The following is a 14,041-nucleotide window of genomic DNA, read 5'->3' on the forward strand; positions in this document are numbered from 1 at the left end:
ATGGTATGACAGGCTTCACAACCTGAAGCCCAGGGTGGGTCAGGGGACAGACGTGGTGAGGGCTGTTTTAGAAAGATCAGGCCTGCTGCAATTTGGAGAATCCATATTCCAAGAGAGAAAACTGAGAGCCAGAGAGGCGAAGGGCTTATCATGGTTCGACAGTGAGTTAGAGGGTAGAGACCAGAGAAGAAGGACCAGGAAGGTGCAAAAAGGGACCAGAAACTTGCAAAGACAGCCTACCTTGTTCGGGCTCTCTATGAAGTGCTGGCCTTGAGTGCCCACTAGATGGTAGCAGAGGCTGCCCCAAACATTGTGGGCTCCGGAAGCGCCTACTCTGGTGAACCCGCAAGCCTTCCTGTTCCCATCTCCCTAGTCTGGGCGTGAGGGGGCTCCTCCCTGGGCCCTCTTGTCCAGACCCAAGAGCAGCAGGAAGAGCCCCGGGTGTCAAGAGGCCCAAAGTCTCGTTCTAGCTCTAACTCCTATCTGTCATTGACTTTGGGCAAATTGACAGATAAAACTGTGCTTAAGGGGCACCTGGGTGGCTGAGTCGGTTAAGTGTCTGCCTTCAGCCTTCAGCTCAGGTTATGATTCCAGGATCCTGGAATCAAGCCCCATGTCGAGCTCTCTGCTCAGGGAGGAGCCTGCTTCACCCTTTCCCTCTCCCTCTACCTGCCATTCTTCCTGCTTCTGTGCGCTCTCTCTCTCTGTCAAGTAAATAAATAAAATCTTTAAAACACAAAACAAGGGACGCCTGGGTGGCTCAGTTGGTTAAGCAGCTGCCTTCGGCTCAGGTCATGATCCCAGCGTCCTGGGATTGAGTCCCACATCCGGCTCCTTGCTAGGCGGGGAGCCTGCTTCTCCCTCTGCCTCTGCCTGCCATTCGTCTGCCTGTGCTCGCTCTCTCCACCCCCCCCCCTGATAAATAAATAAAATTTAAAAAAAAACAAAACACAAAACAAAACAAAAACTATGCTTGAGAACTTGAGTGCTTGGCTGTAGAAATGGGATATTTATTATTTAGTCTACCAGGGCTTGAGTTCTGCAGTCAGATCCCCCTCTGGTCTCCTGATCCTTCTTTTATGCTCTCCACCACCCTCTCAGTTCTGTTGAGTGAGTTAGAATCCCAAGGTCCCCAAGGTCCTCAAGGGCCAGTCCAACCCAAAGAGCGAAGGGGGGCGGGTATTGTGAGCTATGGTCTCTGAGTTAGAGCCAACAAACAGCCCAGGTTTCATCCTCAGACAAAGAGCCCTACGTAGATTGAAAAGGTGGATAAGCAGCGGAGCTTTGGGCAAGTCCTATCTCCTCCTTGTGCCTCCACTGTGAAGGGGAATGAAGAGTTGCTGCCCTGCTTATACTCATCTCACTGCTATGTAGGGTCATCAGATGCAGCAAATAAAAAACACAAGACACCCACTTAAATTAGAATTTCAGGTAACCAAAAAATAATTGCAATGTTGGGAACATAAACTTTTTTTTTAAGATTTTATTTATTTATTTATTTGACAGAGATCACAAGTAAGCAGAGAGGCAGGCAGAGAGGTGGGGGAAGCAGGCTCCCTGCTGAGTGGACAGCCCCATGTGGGGCTTGATCCCAGGACCCCGAAACCATGACCCGAGCTGAAGGCAGAGGCTTTAAACCCACTGACCCACCCAGGCGCCCCTGGGAACATACACTTAAACTAAAAATTATTCACTGACTTCTGAAATTCAAACGTAACTGGGCATCTCTGTATTTTATCTGACAACCTTACTACTTGGGCTTGGTGAAAATATAAATGTCAAGTGACACCTGAATAGGAGGGTTGTGATTCTTGTCCTCAGTGGCATTCTGTCCCATACCCCGAGGCCCCCTGTGGTCACCACATTGAGTTAGACAGAGCTCTCAGGGCCCATTCTGCTCCCTGTTTCCCAACAGTTCTGGAGGTGGGATCTCATGCCGTATGAACTCACATGGGCTATTCATGACCTGATGTCAGTGAGCTCCTTTCACTCCTTTCACTCCTGGGAAGTGAAAGAAAGAAAGAAAGGGGGGGGGGAGAGAGAGAGAGAGAGAAAAGAAGAAGAAGAAGAAGAAGAAGAAGAAGAAGAAGGGAAGGAAAGAAGAAAGAAAAGAAAAGAAAAGAAAAGAAAAAAAGAAAAGAAAAGAAAAGGAAAAAAAAGGAAAGAAAAGAAAAAGGTAGGCATGAGCATACCAACCGATAGATTATATTATGGGATCCAGCCAAGATAAAAGACTTCCCCTAAGCTGATTAGGGAGGGGAAGTGGAATCAGAGGTTGAACTCAGGGTGTGGGTAAGATCTACTGAACCTCCTGGGACCCAACTGACAGGCTGGAGTCAGTTGGAAGAATGGAAGGAGCCCACATTCTGCAGCCTGGAAACTGGGCATTAAATTAGTCGCCCTGTGATCCTGCCTGACTCCTGCCTTCAAATCCCTGTCTACTTACCCAAGGCTGTATGTCAGCCACGGAGGTACCTTATATACAATCACATCAGTCCTCATGGTATAGGCACTATTCTCATCCCCATTTTACAAATGAGGCACAAAGAGGCAAAAGGACTTGCCTAAGATCACACAGAAAGTAAGGGAGAAGCTAGGACTCAAATCTGGATCTTTCCTGGACTTATTCTATTCCATTACACTGCTTTTTCCCATCCCAGGCATTGGATACACCTGCAGTTTCTAGGTGGATAAATCAATCTACAAACAATGACAGTTTTGTTTTTTCCATTTCAAACTTAACAATTAATATTTCTTTTTTTTTTAATTGCTGAGAGAGACAGAGCACAAATCGGGGAGAGAGACAGGAGTAGAGGGAGAAGCAGACTCCCTGATGAGTAGGGAGCCCAATTCAGGGCTTGATCCCACGACCCTGAGATCATGACCTGAGCCAAAGGCAGATGCTTAACCTACTAATCCATCCAGGTGTCCCTGTATTTCTTTTTCTTATGTTATTGCATTGGCTGGGACTTCCAATAGTATTAATAGTGGGTACCCAAGACATATACCTGAATCCTTCTGTGTTACTTATGTCTTGCTGTGTAATAAATATCTCAAAACATAATATCTCAAAACAACAAACATTTACCATCACACAGTTTCTGAAAATTAGGGATTAAAGAGTAGCTTCGTTGAGTGGCTCTGGTTCAGGTTCTCACAAGGTTACAGTAAAGATATCTGCCAGATTTCTTCAAAGAAAATATGCAAATGGCCAGTAAGGATGAAAAGATAATCAACATCATTAGCTGAAAAATGTAAGCAAAGCCCATAATGAGATGCCACTTTACACCCACTAAGGATGCCTATAAGATAGACAACAACAAATGTTGGCAAGGATGTGGAGAAATCAGAATTCTCAAACACTGCTGGTGAGAATGTAAAATGGTGTAGCCACTTTGGAAACAGCCTGGCAGTGCTTCAAGTGGTTAAAGATAGAGTTGCCACATAATCTAACAATTCTACTTCTAGGTATGTGCCCAAGAGAAATTAAAACATATGTTAACACAAAAATTTTTACATGAATGTTTGTGGAAACGTTATCCATAGTAACCAAAAAGTGGAAACAATCCAAGGCCCAACAGCTAATGAACAAATAAACAAAATGGAACTTTCGTATACAATGGAATATTATCCAGTCATAAAAAGGAATGAAGTACTAATACATGCTAACAGAAATGAACCTTGAAAACATCATGCTATGTGGAAGAAGCTAGTCACAAAAGACCATCTATTGTATGATTCCATTTATATGAGATGTACAGAATGGGCAACTCTATAGAGACATGAAATAGATTAGTAGCTAATTAGAGGAAGGGAGGAAGGCAGAATGATTGTTACTTGTTACAGGATTTCTTTTTGAAATGATGAAAATGTTCTGTACTTAAAACCATTAAGTTGGATACCTTCAGTGAGGGAATTGTATGGTATGTGAACGATATCTCAATAAAGCTATTACCAAAGGCAGAGGGCAGGGGAGGTCAGGTGGTGCTGTATTCATCTGAAGGCTTGACTGGGCCTTAAGGATCTGCTTCCTCGTATGGCTGTTGAATGAGCCCTTAGTTCCTGTAGGCTTGCTTGGGTGTCTTTGAGTGTCTTCATGACGCGTCATCTGGCTCCCCCAGAGCGATTGATACAAGAGGGAGAGGAAGAAGGAAGGAACAATGCCTTTTATCACTTAGTCTCAGAAGTTGCATCATGTCCACCACATTTTATATATTAGAAACAAGTGACTAAGTACAGCTCACACTGAAGGGGAGAGGAAGTAGCCTCCACCACTCGAAAGGAGGAATATCAGAGAATTCGTGCGCATCTTTAAAACACCACAGCTTCTAATATTGTTCAGTTAGTGGAATAGTTTCCAGGGTCCCTCTGACTCCCCATCTCTCTGTCTCTCTTCTACGCATAGTTTAATAAGCTGTTGAATTGAATCTAATGTGTTTCTTCCTATCTACTGAGATGTCTAGTTTTTTTAAAAAGACTTTGTTTATTTGGGAGAGAGTGCACATGTGCAGGAAGGAGCAGAGGGAGAGGGAGAAACAGATTCCCCACTGAGCAGAGAGCCCCATGCAGGGCTCAATTCCAAGACCCTGCATGGTTGGTTAACCAAATTGGTTAACCAAGTCAGATGGCTAACCAACTGGGCCACCAATGGCCTCTGAGATGTCTAATTTGAAACACTGTTGTTTCTCAGTATTTATTCCCTGAGACCTGGGACTGGGCTTCATTTATGCCACAAATACTTGGGTTTGAATCCCTACCTGGAAATCTATTTTTTTTTTTAATTTTTAAAAAAGATTTTATTTATTTATTTGACAGACTGAGATCACAAATAGGCAGAGAAGCAGGCAGAGAGAGAGGAGGAAGCAGGTTCCCTGCTGAGCAGAAAGCCCCAGGCAGGGCTGGATTCCAGGACTCTGGGCAGAAGGCAGAGGCTTTAACCCACTGACCCAGCCGGGCACCCCTCTTACCTGGAAATCTTATGAGGGATAGTTCTGTACTCAGATTCCTACTCCTCAGCCCTGGAATCTCTGGAAGAAGACTGCCAACTGCGCTTCCTCCCAGCTTTCAGACTCCATCTGCCCGTTGAGTTTCTTCTTCTGATCTGCGGCGGGGGCTGCCCCAGCCAAATGGGCGGATAAATTCCCAGATGTGGCAGGACCAGCTGCAACAACTTCAGCGTCTGTAGCAACATCGGGGTGGATGTCACTGCCCTCCTGGGCAGCCCCCAACCAATGGCAGGGCACAGCCAGGGCACTCGGGCCTGCCTGTGTCTGCCCAGCTGGGGCTCTTCCATGGGCAATCTTTGGCCTAGAGCTCCCTGTTGGCTGGCTGAGATCTGCTCAGACTGGCCCCGAGGTGTGATGGTCTTACCCAGCTCTCCTTCCCTTCTACTCTCTCCTCATAGATGTCAGACTTGCAACAGTTTGAAGGCTTTCCCTGTCCAATCCTGTGTCTTCCCTATCCCCTCTATCTTCCACAGGCATTTCCTCCACCACATCTCTTGCACTTCTAACTCCATTTTGGTGGTGGCTTCCTAGAGGACCCCACTGACACTAAGGCTCCCCCCGGCAGAGAATGTGTTCCTTTCCATCTCCTGACTTGAACATGCTCTGTCCCTCCTCCCCTCCTCTCTCTGTTCACGGCTTCTGCCTGTGCCTGGCAGTAGTAGACACTCAACTGTTTTCAAATGAACGCAGAATGTTCTGGAGCTAGGCACTGCCCGCACCATTCTCCCAGCACAGAGAGCTGTGGAGAGACCTCCAGATGGGGGAGGGAATACAAGCTCCAAGGACTCCAGGCAGTGGGGAGGAAGTGCCTGAGATGGGGAGAGGGTAGGGGAGTCAAGAGTCTCCCAGGGTCACAGGAGGTCCTCCTCACAGGCCAAGAAAAATCTGACCTATCTTCTCCCCTGGTCTACTGTGTGGCTTTTGCCAAGTTCCTTCTTTTGTGAAGCCTCACTCCATCCATCTCAACAAAGGGCTGAGAAAGCCCTGCCCTGCCAGTCTCCCGAGGGAGGGGCAGGGATTGTGAGCATTAGATGAGGTCATGGCCTGGGAAGGGCAGGATGCACTGGGTCCTGGGTCTGGGGTCAGGGTGTAGGGGGGTAAAACAGAGAAGGAAGAGAGAAGAATGAAGAGAGAGAAACAGACACGCACACACACACACACAAACGAGGAAACCATGAGACATAACAAGGGAAGGAATGAGAAAGAGAAGAGGAAGGGAGGAGAGAAACCAGAAGACATTACGAAACAAAAAGAGAGGAAAACAACGAGAGGGAAAACATTAAAAGAGAAACAGGAAAAAAAGGGAAAGAGTTTGGGGAGAGGACAGGGATACTCAGAGCCAGAGAGTGGAGAAATGAGAGAAGAGAGGGTGGGATGGAGACAGGCAGAGACAGTAACTCAGAGGGAGGGGACAGCAAAAACCGGCACAGACAGACAGAGTTGAGCAAGAGAAAAGGAAAGGAAAGAGAAAATGAGATAGAGAGGGAGGAATGGAGGAGAGAGAGGGAGAGAGAAAGAAACGAGGAGAATCAGAGCCAGAGAGGGCAAGAGACCAGGAGACCGAAGGATGAGAGAGAAGCCCGGGGAGACAGAGCGGTGAGGACTGATGGACAGAGACAGGGATAAATGACCGGATCCCATGGACCCCAGCCTCTCACCTTCCCTGGCACCCACTGTGCACCCTGCCCAACCCCAGACATGTGGGAATCCAGAGGAAAACTTCATTTCCCCTTTTGTCTGCAGGGCAGGGCCCATCCTATCCTGTTCTGCTGGTTTGACTTCTGGGATCATTTGTGCCAAGGCCTCTGAGGGGCACTCCAGTGGGAGGCAGGGCTCCGAAGTCTATCCTGTACATTGACTGACGTGGCCACCAGGTGGAATCTGAAGAGGAAAAACCGAGTGACACCTTCCCTCGAGGCCTAGGCAGGCTTCAGCCTGCCTTCCTTTGGGGCCTAGAAAGGAAGAGACCTCAAAGGTCACTTCCATTGTTTTTTTCACTGTACAGAGGAGGAAACCAAGGCTCAGAGAGGGGCAGGGACTAGCATGAAGTCATACAACCAGGTCATGGCCTAGCTGGGACTAGCTCTTGTGGATGTTGTGGTCTGAAAATCTGGGGACTTGCTTTCTCCTGGCTAAACTGTTTCCTGCCCAGGGATGTCCTGAGGTTTTAGCAACAGTGTCTTGGGTGCCAGTCACTGTGCAGAGAGCCTTCCCCAACATCCTGTGAACCGACTACTGTGATTATTCCCATCACACAGATGAGGAGACTGAGGCTCAGAGAAGTTAAGACTTCAAAGCCTGAGATCCCACAGTGCCGGGACTCAAGTTACATATGTCTGACCTTGAAAGGTGAGTTCCTGCCACCGGACCTCCCAGCCTTCCTGGGTGATGGACTCTGTAGTACAGAAAAGAGGGCAGAGGTGAGTGGCCATTCCTACAACTGGGTAAAGTTACCAGAACATGGTTTCCAAACAATGGAGTTCTTTCCAGAGAGACAGTGGTGTCCCTACCTTTGGGAACCCCAGGTCTCCCTACCCTTCCTGCCTCTACTCTTTTTAGTCCACACTCCCTTCCCCTGCTTCTGGAGAGGATTTTGGCTCCTGGGCTATTCCCACCCTCTTTCCCTTTTCATTGTCCCCAGCCATGACCTTCTGAGAGGCAGAAGCTGGCTGGTTCTGAAGCACAGAGATGGGCCTGCACACCCAGCCACCCCTCCTTCCCCCTGCTATGTATAGTGAGCTTCCCTTCCCCAGCTCTACCCACGGCCCTGCCTCACCAGGCCTTGCCCTCCTAGGATGAAGACTGAGAGGGAGGTTGGGGAGCAGTAGGCTGATGGGCTGATGGACAGACAGACAGTCAGATCACTGTCTCTGCCAGCCCTGACCTCCCAGCAAAGCTTTCTGAGAGCCGTGCTTCCAGCCTTGAAGTCCTCCCTCACTGGAGCCTGTCACCTAAAGTTTCCTCCCCCTTGATGATCCTCAGTTTCTTCATAATAGCATATGAGCATCCCAGCTTTCCTGGATGGTTGGAAGCTGGGTGATACATTAGCTTTGGGACACAGAAACTCGTGCTGGCAGTAGCCCTTCCCTGACGGAGAGATCATTCCTGTCCTTTGGGAAACACATGATGCTTGCTGTGTCCCACTGGTGGCTAAGTCCAAGGATGGAGCTGGCTGCAGACTCAGCCCTCTGCCCAGCCCTCCACTCCTCTGGGGACTCCAGTCCCTTCAAGTCCAGAGCATTAGCCCTGTCCTATTCTGTGCTCTCAAGGCCTTCTCTGGCTCTGTTTCCACCATATATCAGACTGGGAGGGTTGCTGCTTGGCCAGGCCTGTGTCTTGGAGTCCCAGGAAGTGGGGTGCCCTGGGGCGCTGTCCCCTGATTATGCCTAGAGGCTTTCTTAGAACCAGCTCTGGGCAGTGGTGTGCCCCAGGTGGCCAGGGGATAGCCGCTTCCTTTCCCAGAAGCCTCAGAACCTCTCTGGGAGTCGGGGTAGTGGCCACAGGGCCCCAGGCCTTTCTCACCCCCTTCACCTAGGTCTGACAGAGGCCATGGCTGTCTGCCAACTTCATGGAGGTGGGTGTAGCAGCCACCACTGGGGAAGGGGTCTGGGGACAGAGTTCTGGGAGCTTCCTCTGAGCCTCTGAACTCTCTTCCCTCTCCAGGAAGGTAGAGATCCCCTCCTGGCCCCCTGCCCCACAGCCCAAGGCTTTGGCTCCCACAGTCCCCATCCAGGCGGGGCTGGCAGCAGGTGACTGGATAAGAAAGGCGTGGTGAATGGGGGCGTGGGCCCTGGCAAGTGCACTCCTTGGCCAATCAGCAGCCTGCCCAGCCGGTGGATTCAGTTACAAGTCTGAGATCACCCCATACTCCAGCCTCCTTCCTACTCCTCCCAAAGCTCCATTCATTGGCCCCGCTGCACTGGGTCTGCAGGGCACTGCTTCCGCTCAATTGCTAAAGCTCCTGCCTCGTGGGCTGCGGGGGTAGGTGTCCTGGGGGCTTTGTCTGACTGGGCTGGCCTAGGACAGAATGGGGGTTCCGGTAGTGCTGTTAGGGATGCTGAGCTTCCTGGGAGTGGGAGGCCCCTCTGCCCTCCGCTGGGACAGCACCTCCTGCCACTTGGCCAGTCCCATCCCTGGCAGCCCCTTGGGGACCCTGAGCTTTCTGAGCAAGGGTGCCCAAGGACTGGCCCTGTTCCACACCCGCTGGGACAGGCATGGGAGGCTGCAAGCGTGTAGCTGGCAAGACGAGCCAGAGCTCACGGCAGCCTTCAGTGCCCTCTGTGCTGGTGAGATCACCCAGGGCTCCTTCATCCACACCCCCGGCCCCGAGCTGCAGAGAGCCCTGGCCACCCTTTGGAGTCAGTGGAGGGCCTGCAGAGGGCCTGAAGGGGCTAGGGAGAAGCGAGCGGCAGAGACCAGGGAAGACCAAGCAGGTGGAGCTCCTGGGAGCGTAAGACCTCAGCGGGTGAAGAGAGGCTGGACCATGCCTGGCACGCTGTGGTGTGGAGTAGGGGATTCTGCTGGAAACTCCTCTGAGCTGGGTGAGGCATGGGGATGTGGACTGTGTTGGGGGGCGGTAGGGGAGTGCTGGCTTTCTCCCTGGCCCGGACTCTCCCAGGCTGTGTGTCCTTGGGCGAGTGACTTAATCACTCGGTATTTCAACGTCCTTTTCTGTAAAATGGGGGTGACCTTAAGTCTCATCATGGGTTGCTTAATTTAGGTCATAGATGGAAACCTCCTCGTCAAACTTGGAGTCCTCATTAATCACCAGACCTGGGAGGGGTTGGACTGGGATGGGTCCGAGGTTGGCTGAGCCAAAATACATTACCCAAGAGGTGGTTTTATGAGGCAGGATACCCAGGGGAGTGGATGCTGAGACCCAAAGGCCTGGGTTAGCAAATGCAAGCTAAACAAGTCACTTCCCAACTCGGAGCCTGGGTTTCCTCCCCAGTACATGGAGGTGACATTTCCCTCACAGAACTGCTGGGAGCTTGGCTGTGGGAAGTGCCAGGCAATTGGGAAATGCTCAGTAAAAGGCACCATTGCTCAGACTGTAACAAACTTGGATGACTTTCCTGCACTCAGTACAGCTGTCTTTGTGCACGCACGTCGGGTTGGGGGAAGGCTTTGGCACCTGAGTTGGAGCAGATTGGCATCGTGGCAATCAATGCTTCATCATGCCAGTGAGAAAGGTTGCACCCTGCCTCTTTGCCATGCCATTCTGTGCACATTCATAACTTTGGAGTTTCATTCGGGGCATGAGCTTGGAAGCTCTGGAGGCAGACTTCACTTCCCTGGAGGAAGTCCCTTTCTCAGACAAAGCCTCCTGGGTGGGCTCCCTGGCATCTGGAGCTGCCCAATAAAGCCTGTGCCTGGTTGCTCTCTTTAAGCTTTGAAACCGAGAGTCCCACAGAGGGAGATTGACCTGAGGCCACTCAGGGCATCTGTGTCAGGGCTGGGGCAAGAACAAGGCCCCTGCTCCCTGTACCAGCGAGGTACAGCCAGCGTGGGGAGCCCCAGACCCTGCTCAGCTGATGCCCCCTCTGCTTCCTGCAGGGGTCTTCCAAGGCCCTGATCTCTGCTGCCGGGAGCATGACCGCTGCCCACAGAACATCTCGCCTTTCCAGTATAGCTACGGCATCCGAAACTACCGATTCCACACCATCTCCCATTGTGACTGTGATGCCAGGTTGGCGGTGGGTAGAGAGGGCTGGGGGCTCACGGGTGGGGTAGTTTCTGGGTGCAGAGACTGCGATTCCAAAGAACCCTAAAGGATCAGCCAGCCAGACCCCACCTTGCAGGTGGGAAAGCTGAGGCCTAGGAGAAGAGACTCTTGGATCCCAAACCATTGGCATGGTGGTGACTGGGTGGTCTTGGAGGAGGAGCCGGAGGGGGCCCTCTTTGGTCCAGGGACCTGAGTGCCAGCTCTTGGGCAGGTTCCAGCAATGCCTGCAGAACCAGCGCGACTCCATCTCGGACATCGTGGGCGTGGCCTTCTTCAATGTGCTGGAGATCCCCTGCTTTGTGCTTGAGGAACAGGAGGCGTGTGTGGCGTGGTACTGGTGGGGAGGGTATGTGGCTGCCTCCTTCGATCTCCTTCCCAGCCAGAGGGGGAGCCCAGGCTCCAAGCCCTAGGAGGGAGGCTTGTCTGTATGTCTGTCCTCCAGCAAATGATGCCTCATCCTCCCTTTGCTCTCCTCAGGGCAGGGCCCAGGATGAGGAACTTCCCTGGGTGCTCTACACAGGCCAGTGGGATAAGGGATGGGACTGGCAGAGCCTTGGTCTCCATGGAGATGAACCTGGGGCTTCTTGGTTGGGGGGTGGTGGGTGGGGGAGGAAGGGATTGTGAAGTACCAATTGCCACCAATTGCTACCTTCCAGGTGTAGAACATATGGCTCCATACCCCTTGCCCGCCTCCAGTCCAGGACCATCTACAATGCCTCCTGGAGTTCCCCCACCACCCCCGTGACTCCCAGCCTCCAAAGCCCAGCCCCCAGCAAGCCTCGACAGAAGCAGCATCCTCAGAAGCGGCTGCCACAGCGGAAAGGGTCTGAGCACACCCACAAAACCAACACCACAGCCCTCTGGGTCCCCATGGCCTCTACCAAACCTGATATGTCCCCAACAGCCTGGCTGGAGGTCACCCATCCAGGCCTCCAGTGGCCACATAATGGCCTAAAACCCTGGGGTGAGCACAGAACCTAACTTTGGGGGTTCCTAATATGGGAAGGTGGCCCTGCCTCTGTGAGGGGTTGTGTTGCTTCCTTTCTTTTTCTAAACTCCTACTGGGATATCCCAACCTCCTATCAGGTCATGCTGCAGCTAGAAGGATTTTTGTAAGCCCTAAACTTAACCATTTCACTCCTCACTGAGCCCCTACCATGGCTCCTCTTAACTCACGATGTGCCCACATACAGGGGTCCTTAGGCACTGGTCCTGCAGACTCTACTCCCCAGCTGAAACTCCAGTCTTATAAGCCTCCTTTGGTTCCTCAAAAGCAGCTTGCTCTCTCCCACCTCTGGGCCTTTGCACATGCAGTTCCTTCTGCCTGGAGCACTCTTCCTGAGTCTTCTTATCCTTGCTCAGCAGTCTCTTCCTCCAAAAAGCTTTTCCTGATCAACAATCTGGGTTCTATGGTAGCACTGCTCTGTGTGTGTGTGTGTGTACATGAGACAGGAAGGATGTGAGACAGGAGGACCCTGTGTTTGTGTGGCTGAGCACGTGTGCCTCTGTTTCTCCTAAATGGCAGTGGGCATCAGTGGGGATTTGCTGGGGTACTGGGCTTCCCTCACCACCATGCCCCCCAAACCCAGATGCCCGCCGGGCCTGCCGCAGCTTCCGCCGCCTGGATCAATGTGAGCAGCAGATTGGGCCTCAGGAGACCAAGTTCCAGCTGCTCAATAGCGCCCATGAGCCCCTCTTCCACTGCAATTGCACACGTCGGTGAGGCCTGCTCGGACCCTTGGGGGTGGGCAGCCTGCTGTGTCTGTGAGAAGGGGCTCCCGGGTGGCCAGACCCTACCCCAGCTTAAGCCTGCCTCTGCCCTCAGTCTGGCACGCTTCCTGAGGCTCCACAGCCCACCTGAGGGCACCAACGTGCTTTGGGAGCTGCTAGGCATGACCTGCTTTGAGCTTGCCCCTCCACTGGACTGTGCTGAGGGCAAAGGGTAAGTGGTGGCCAGGCCAGGAGGGAGGGGGCGTTTTCTGAAGGGGTGGTTTGCCCATCCTCCCTTTGTGTGCCAGGGCTGAGGGGATGGGGAAGCGGGTTAAGGCAGCTCTGAGTTCCATTGTCATCTTCCCCCTGCTTCCTGGTGACCTAGCAAGTTCAGTCACCTCTCCATGCCTCCATTTTCTTACTTGTAAAAAGCTTGTAGAAACCAAGGAAATGGTATGTGCAACCCACATAGCCCAAGGTCTGCCTGGCACATAGTAAAATGTTTGCTTAACTCTCACTCCTCACCTAAAATCTCATTTCAGCTCTGATTCCCAGAGCAAGCCCCTTGTTACCATCCCCATCCCCATTTCAGGGCTGAGGAAACTGAGGCCCAGATTGGCCCACATCTCTGCAGCAAGCTGGTGGCCAAACTAGGGCCTCTGGGTGCCAACCCAGGTTTCTTCTGCCTTCCCCATTCGAGGTGTAACCCCTCCCTAGCCCCAGCCCTGCTTCGCGCCAGGTTCAGCCCCTGAGTCTGCAAAGTAGGGTGGGATCTTTGGCAGCTATGACCACCTGCCCCACTTTTCTTGGTCCACAGCTGTTCCAGAGACCCTAGGGCCATTAAGGTACCAGCCCGGCACTTGCGGCGACTTCAAAAGAGGCGACGCCAGCTCTGGGGTGTGGGCACAGGTGAGGGGCAGTTGCAGCCTTCGGATCACCCAAGAGCCCCCATGTCATTCTATGACCGCTGCCTGCAGCTGACCTTGCAGAGACCCAACAGGAGGGAGAAATCCCAGAACTGGTGATCTCAATTCTAGCTCTCCTGGGCTCCAGACGGGGCCCTGCCTCTAGCTCTGCTAGGCCCCAGGGGTTCTTGGCTTCCTCTCCATGTGTTAGACTGAAGCGTGGCTCGGGACCCCCGTGGACAGCCAGGAGGCAAGGGGAGGTGAGGCTGAAATACTGGACCACGTCTCCTGCTGTGCTGGGTGATTTTGAGCTGGTGACCCATCCCCTCTGTGCTTGGCTGTGGTGTTCAGGAGGCACACTCTGATGCTCTGGGCTTGGACCTTGCCAGATGGGAATGAAGAAAGGGTAATTTATTACAGCAGCCTCCGGAGGTAGGAGGAAGAGTACTGTATCTCCTGGTTGCAATATCAACACGTATCTCAAAAACTTGTCCAGAGGAGCCCCAGGAACCTAATTGCTGAGGCCTGAGGCAGCCGATGGGAAATGGGATGTCACAGAAGCGCCTGTGTCTGAATCCAGGGAAGGGGAGGGTGGCTGGGGGGGCACTGTCCAACCCTTTTCCCTGGGGGGTCCCTTCTCAACAGCTGCTGTGCCCTTCCTAGCCCAGCCCTAGCCCATTTTTTCCTACCCTAAA

At 52.2% G+C, this 14,041-nt stretch overlaps 1 protein-coding gene and 1 long non-coding RNA gene across 3 annotated transcripts; one reads left to right on the plus strand and one right to left on the minus strand.

Moving 5' to 3' along the window:
- Nucleotides 1–1,521: 1,521 nt before the first annotated feature.
- Nucleotides 1,522–8,294, minus strand: LOC309847309. The gene is made up of 4 exons (XR_014302390.1): nt 7,783–8,294; nt 7,348–7,401; nt 4,968–5,179; nt 1,522–2,001 (listed from the first exon to the last, which is right to left on the minus strand). It is a non-coding gene; the product is annotated as an uncharacterized lncRNA (long non-coding RNA).
- On the plus strand, nt 5,811–13,837 carry PLA2G3 (phospholipase A2 group III). Of its 2 annotated transcripts, XM_082697296.1 has the most exons (9): nt 5,811–6,602; nt 7,265–7,426; nt 9,343–9,547; nt 10,563–10,695; nt 10,943–11,077; nt 11,388–11,695; nt 12,321–12,450; nt 12,557–12,673; nt 13,259–13,837. In XM_082697296.1, exons 1-9 carry the CDS (start codon nt 6,381–6,383, stop codon nt 13,464–13,466), a joined length of 1,620 nt encoding a protein of 539 aa, XP_082553422.1. In that variant the 5' UTR covers nt 5,811–6,380; the 3' UTR covers nt 13,467–13,837. The 2 variants fall into 2 exon arrangements, with proteins under 2 accessions (XP_082553422.1, XP_082553423.1); XM_082697297.1 differs by lacking the exons at nt 5,811–6,602; nt 7,265–7,426 and having other exon boundaries at nt 8,767–9,547.
- Nucleotides 13,838–14,041: the final 204 nt, after the last annotated feature.

The sequence above is a fragment of the Mustela nivalis genome, assembly GCF_964662115.1.
Source record: "Mustela nivalis genome assembly, chromosome: 14".
Taxonomy (NCBI): Eukaryota; Metazoa; Chordata; class Mammalia; order Carnivora; family Mustelidae; genus Mustela; species Mustela nivalis.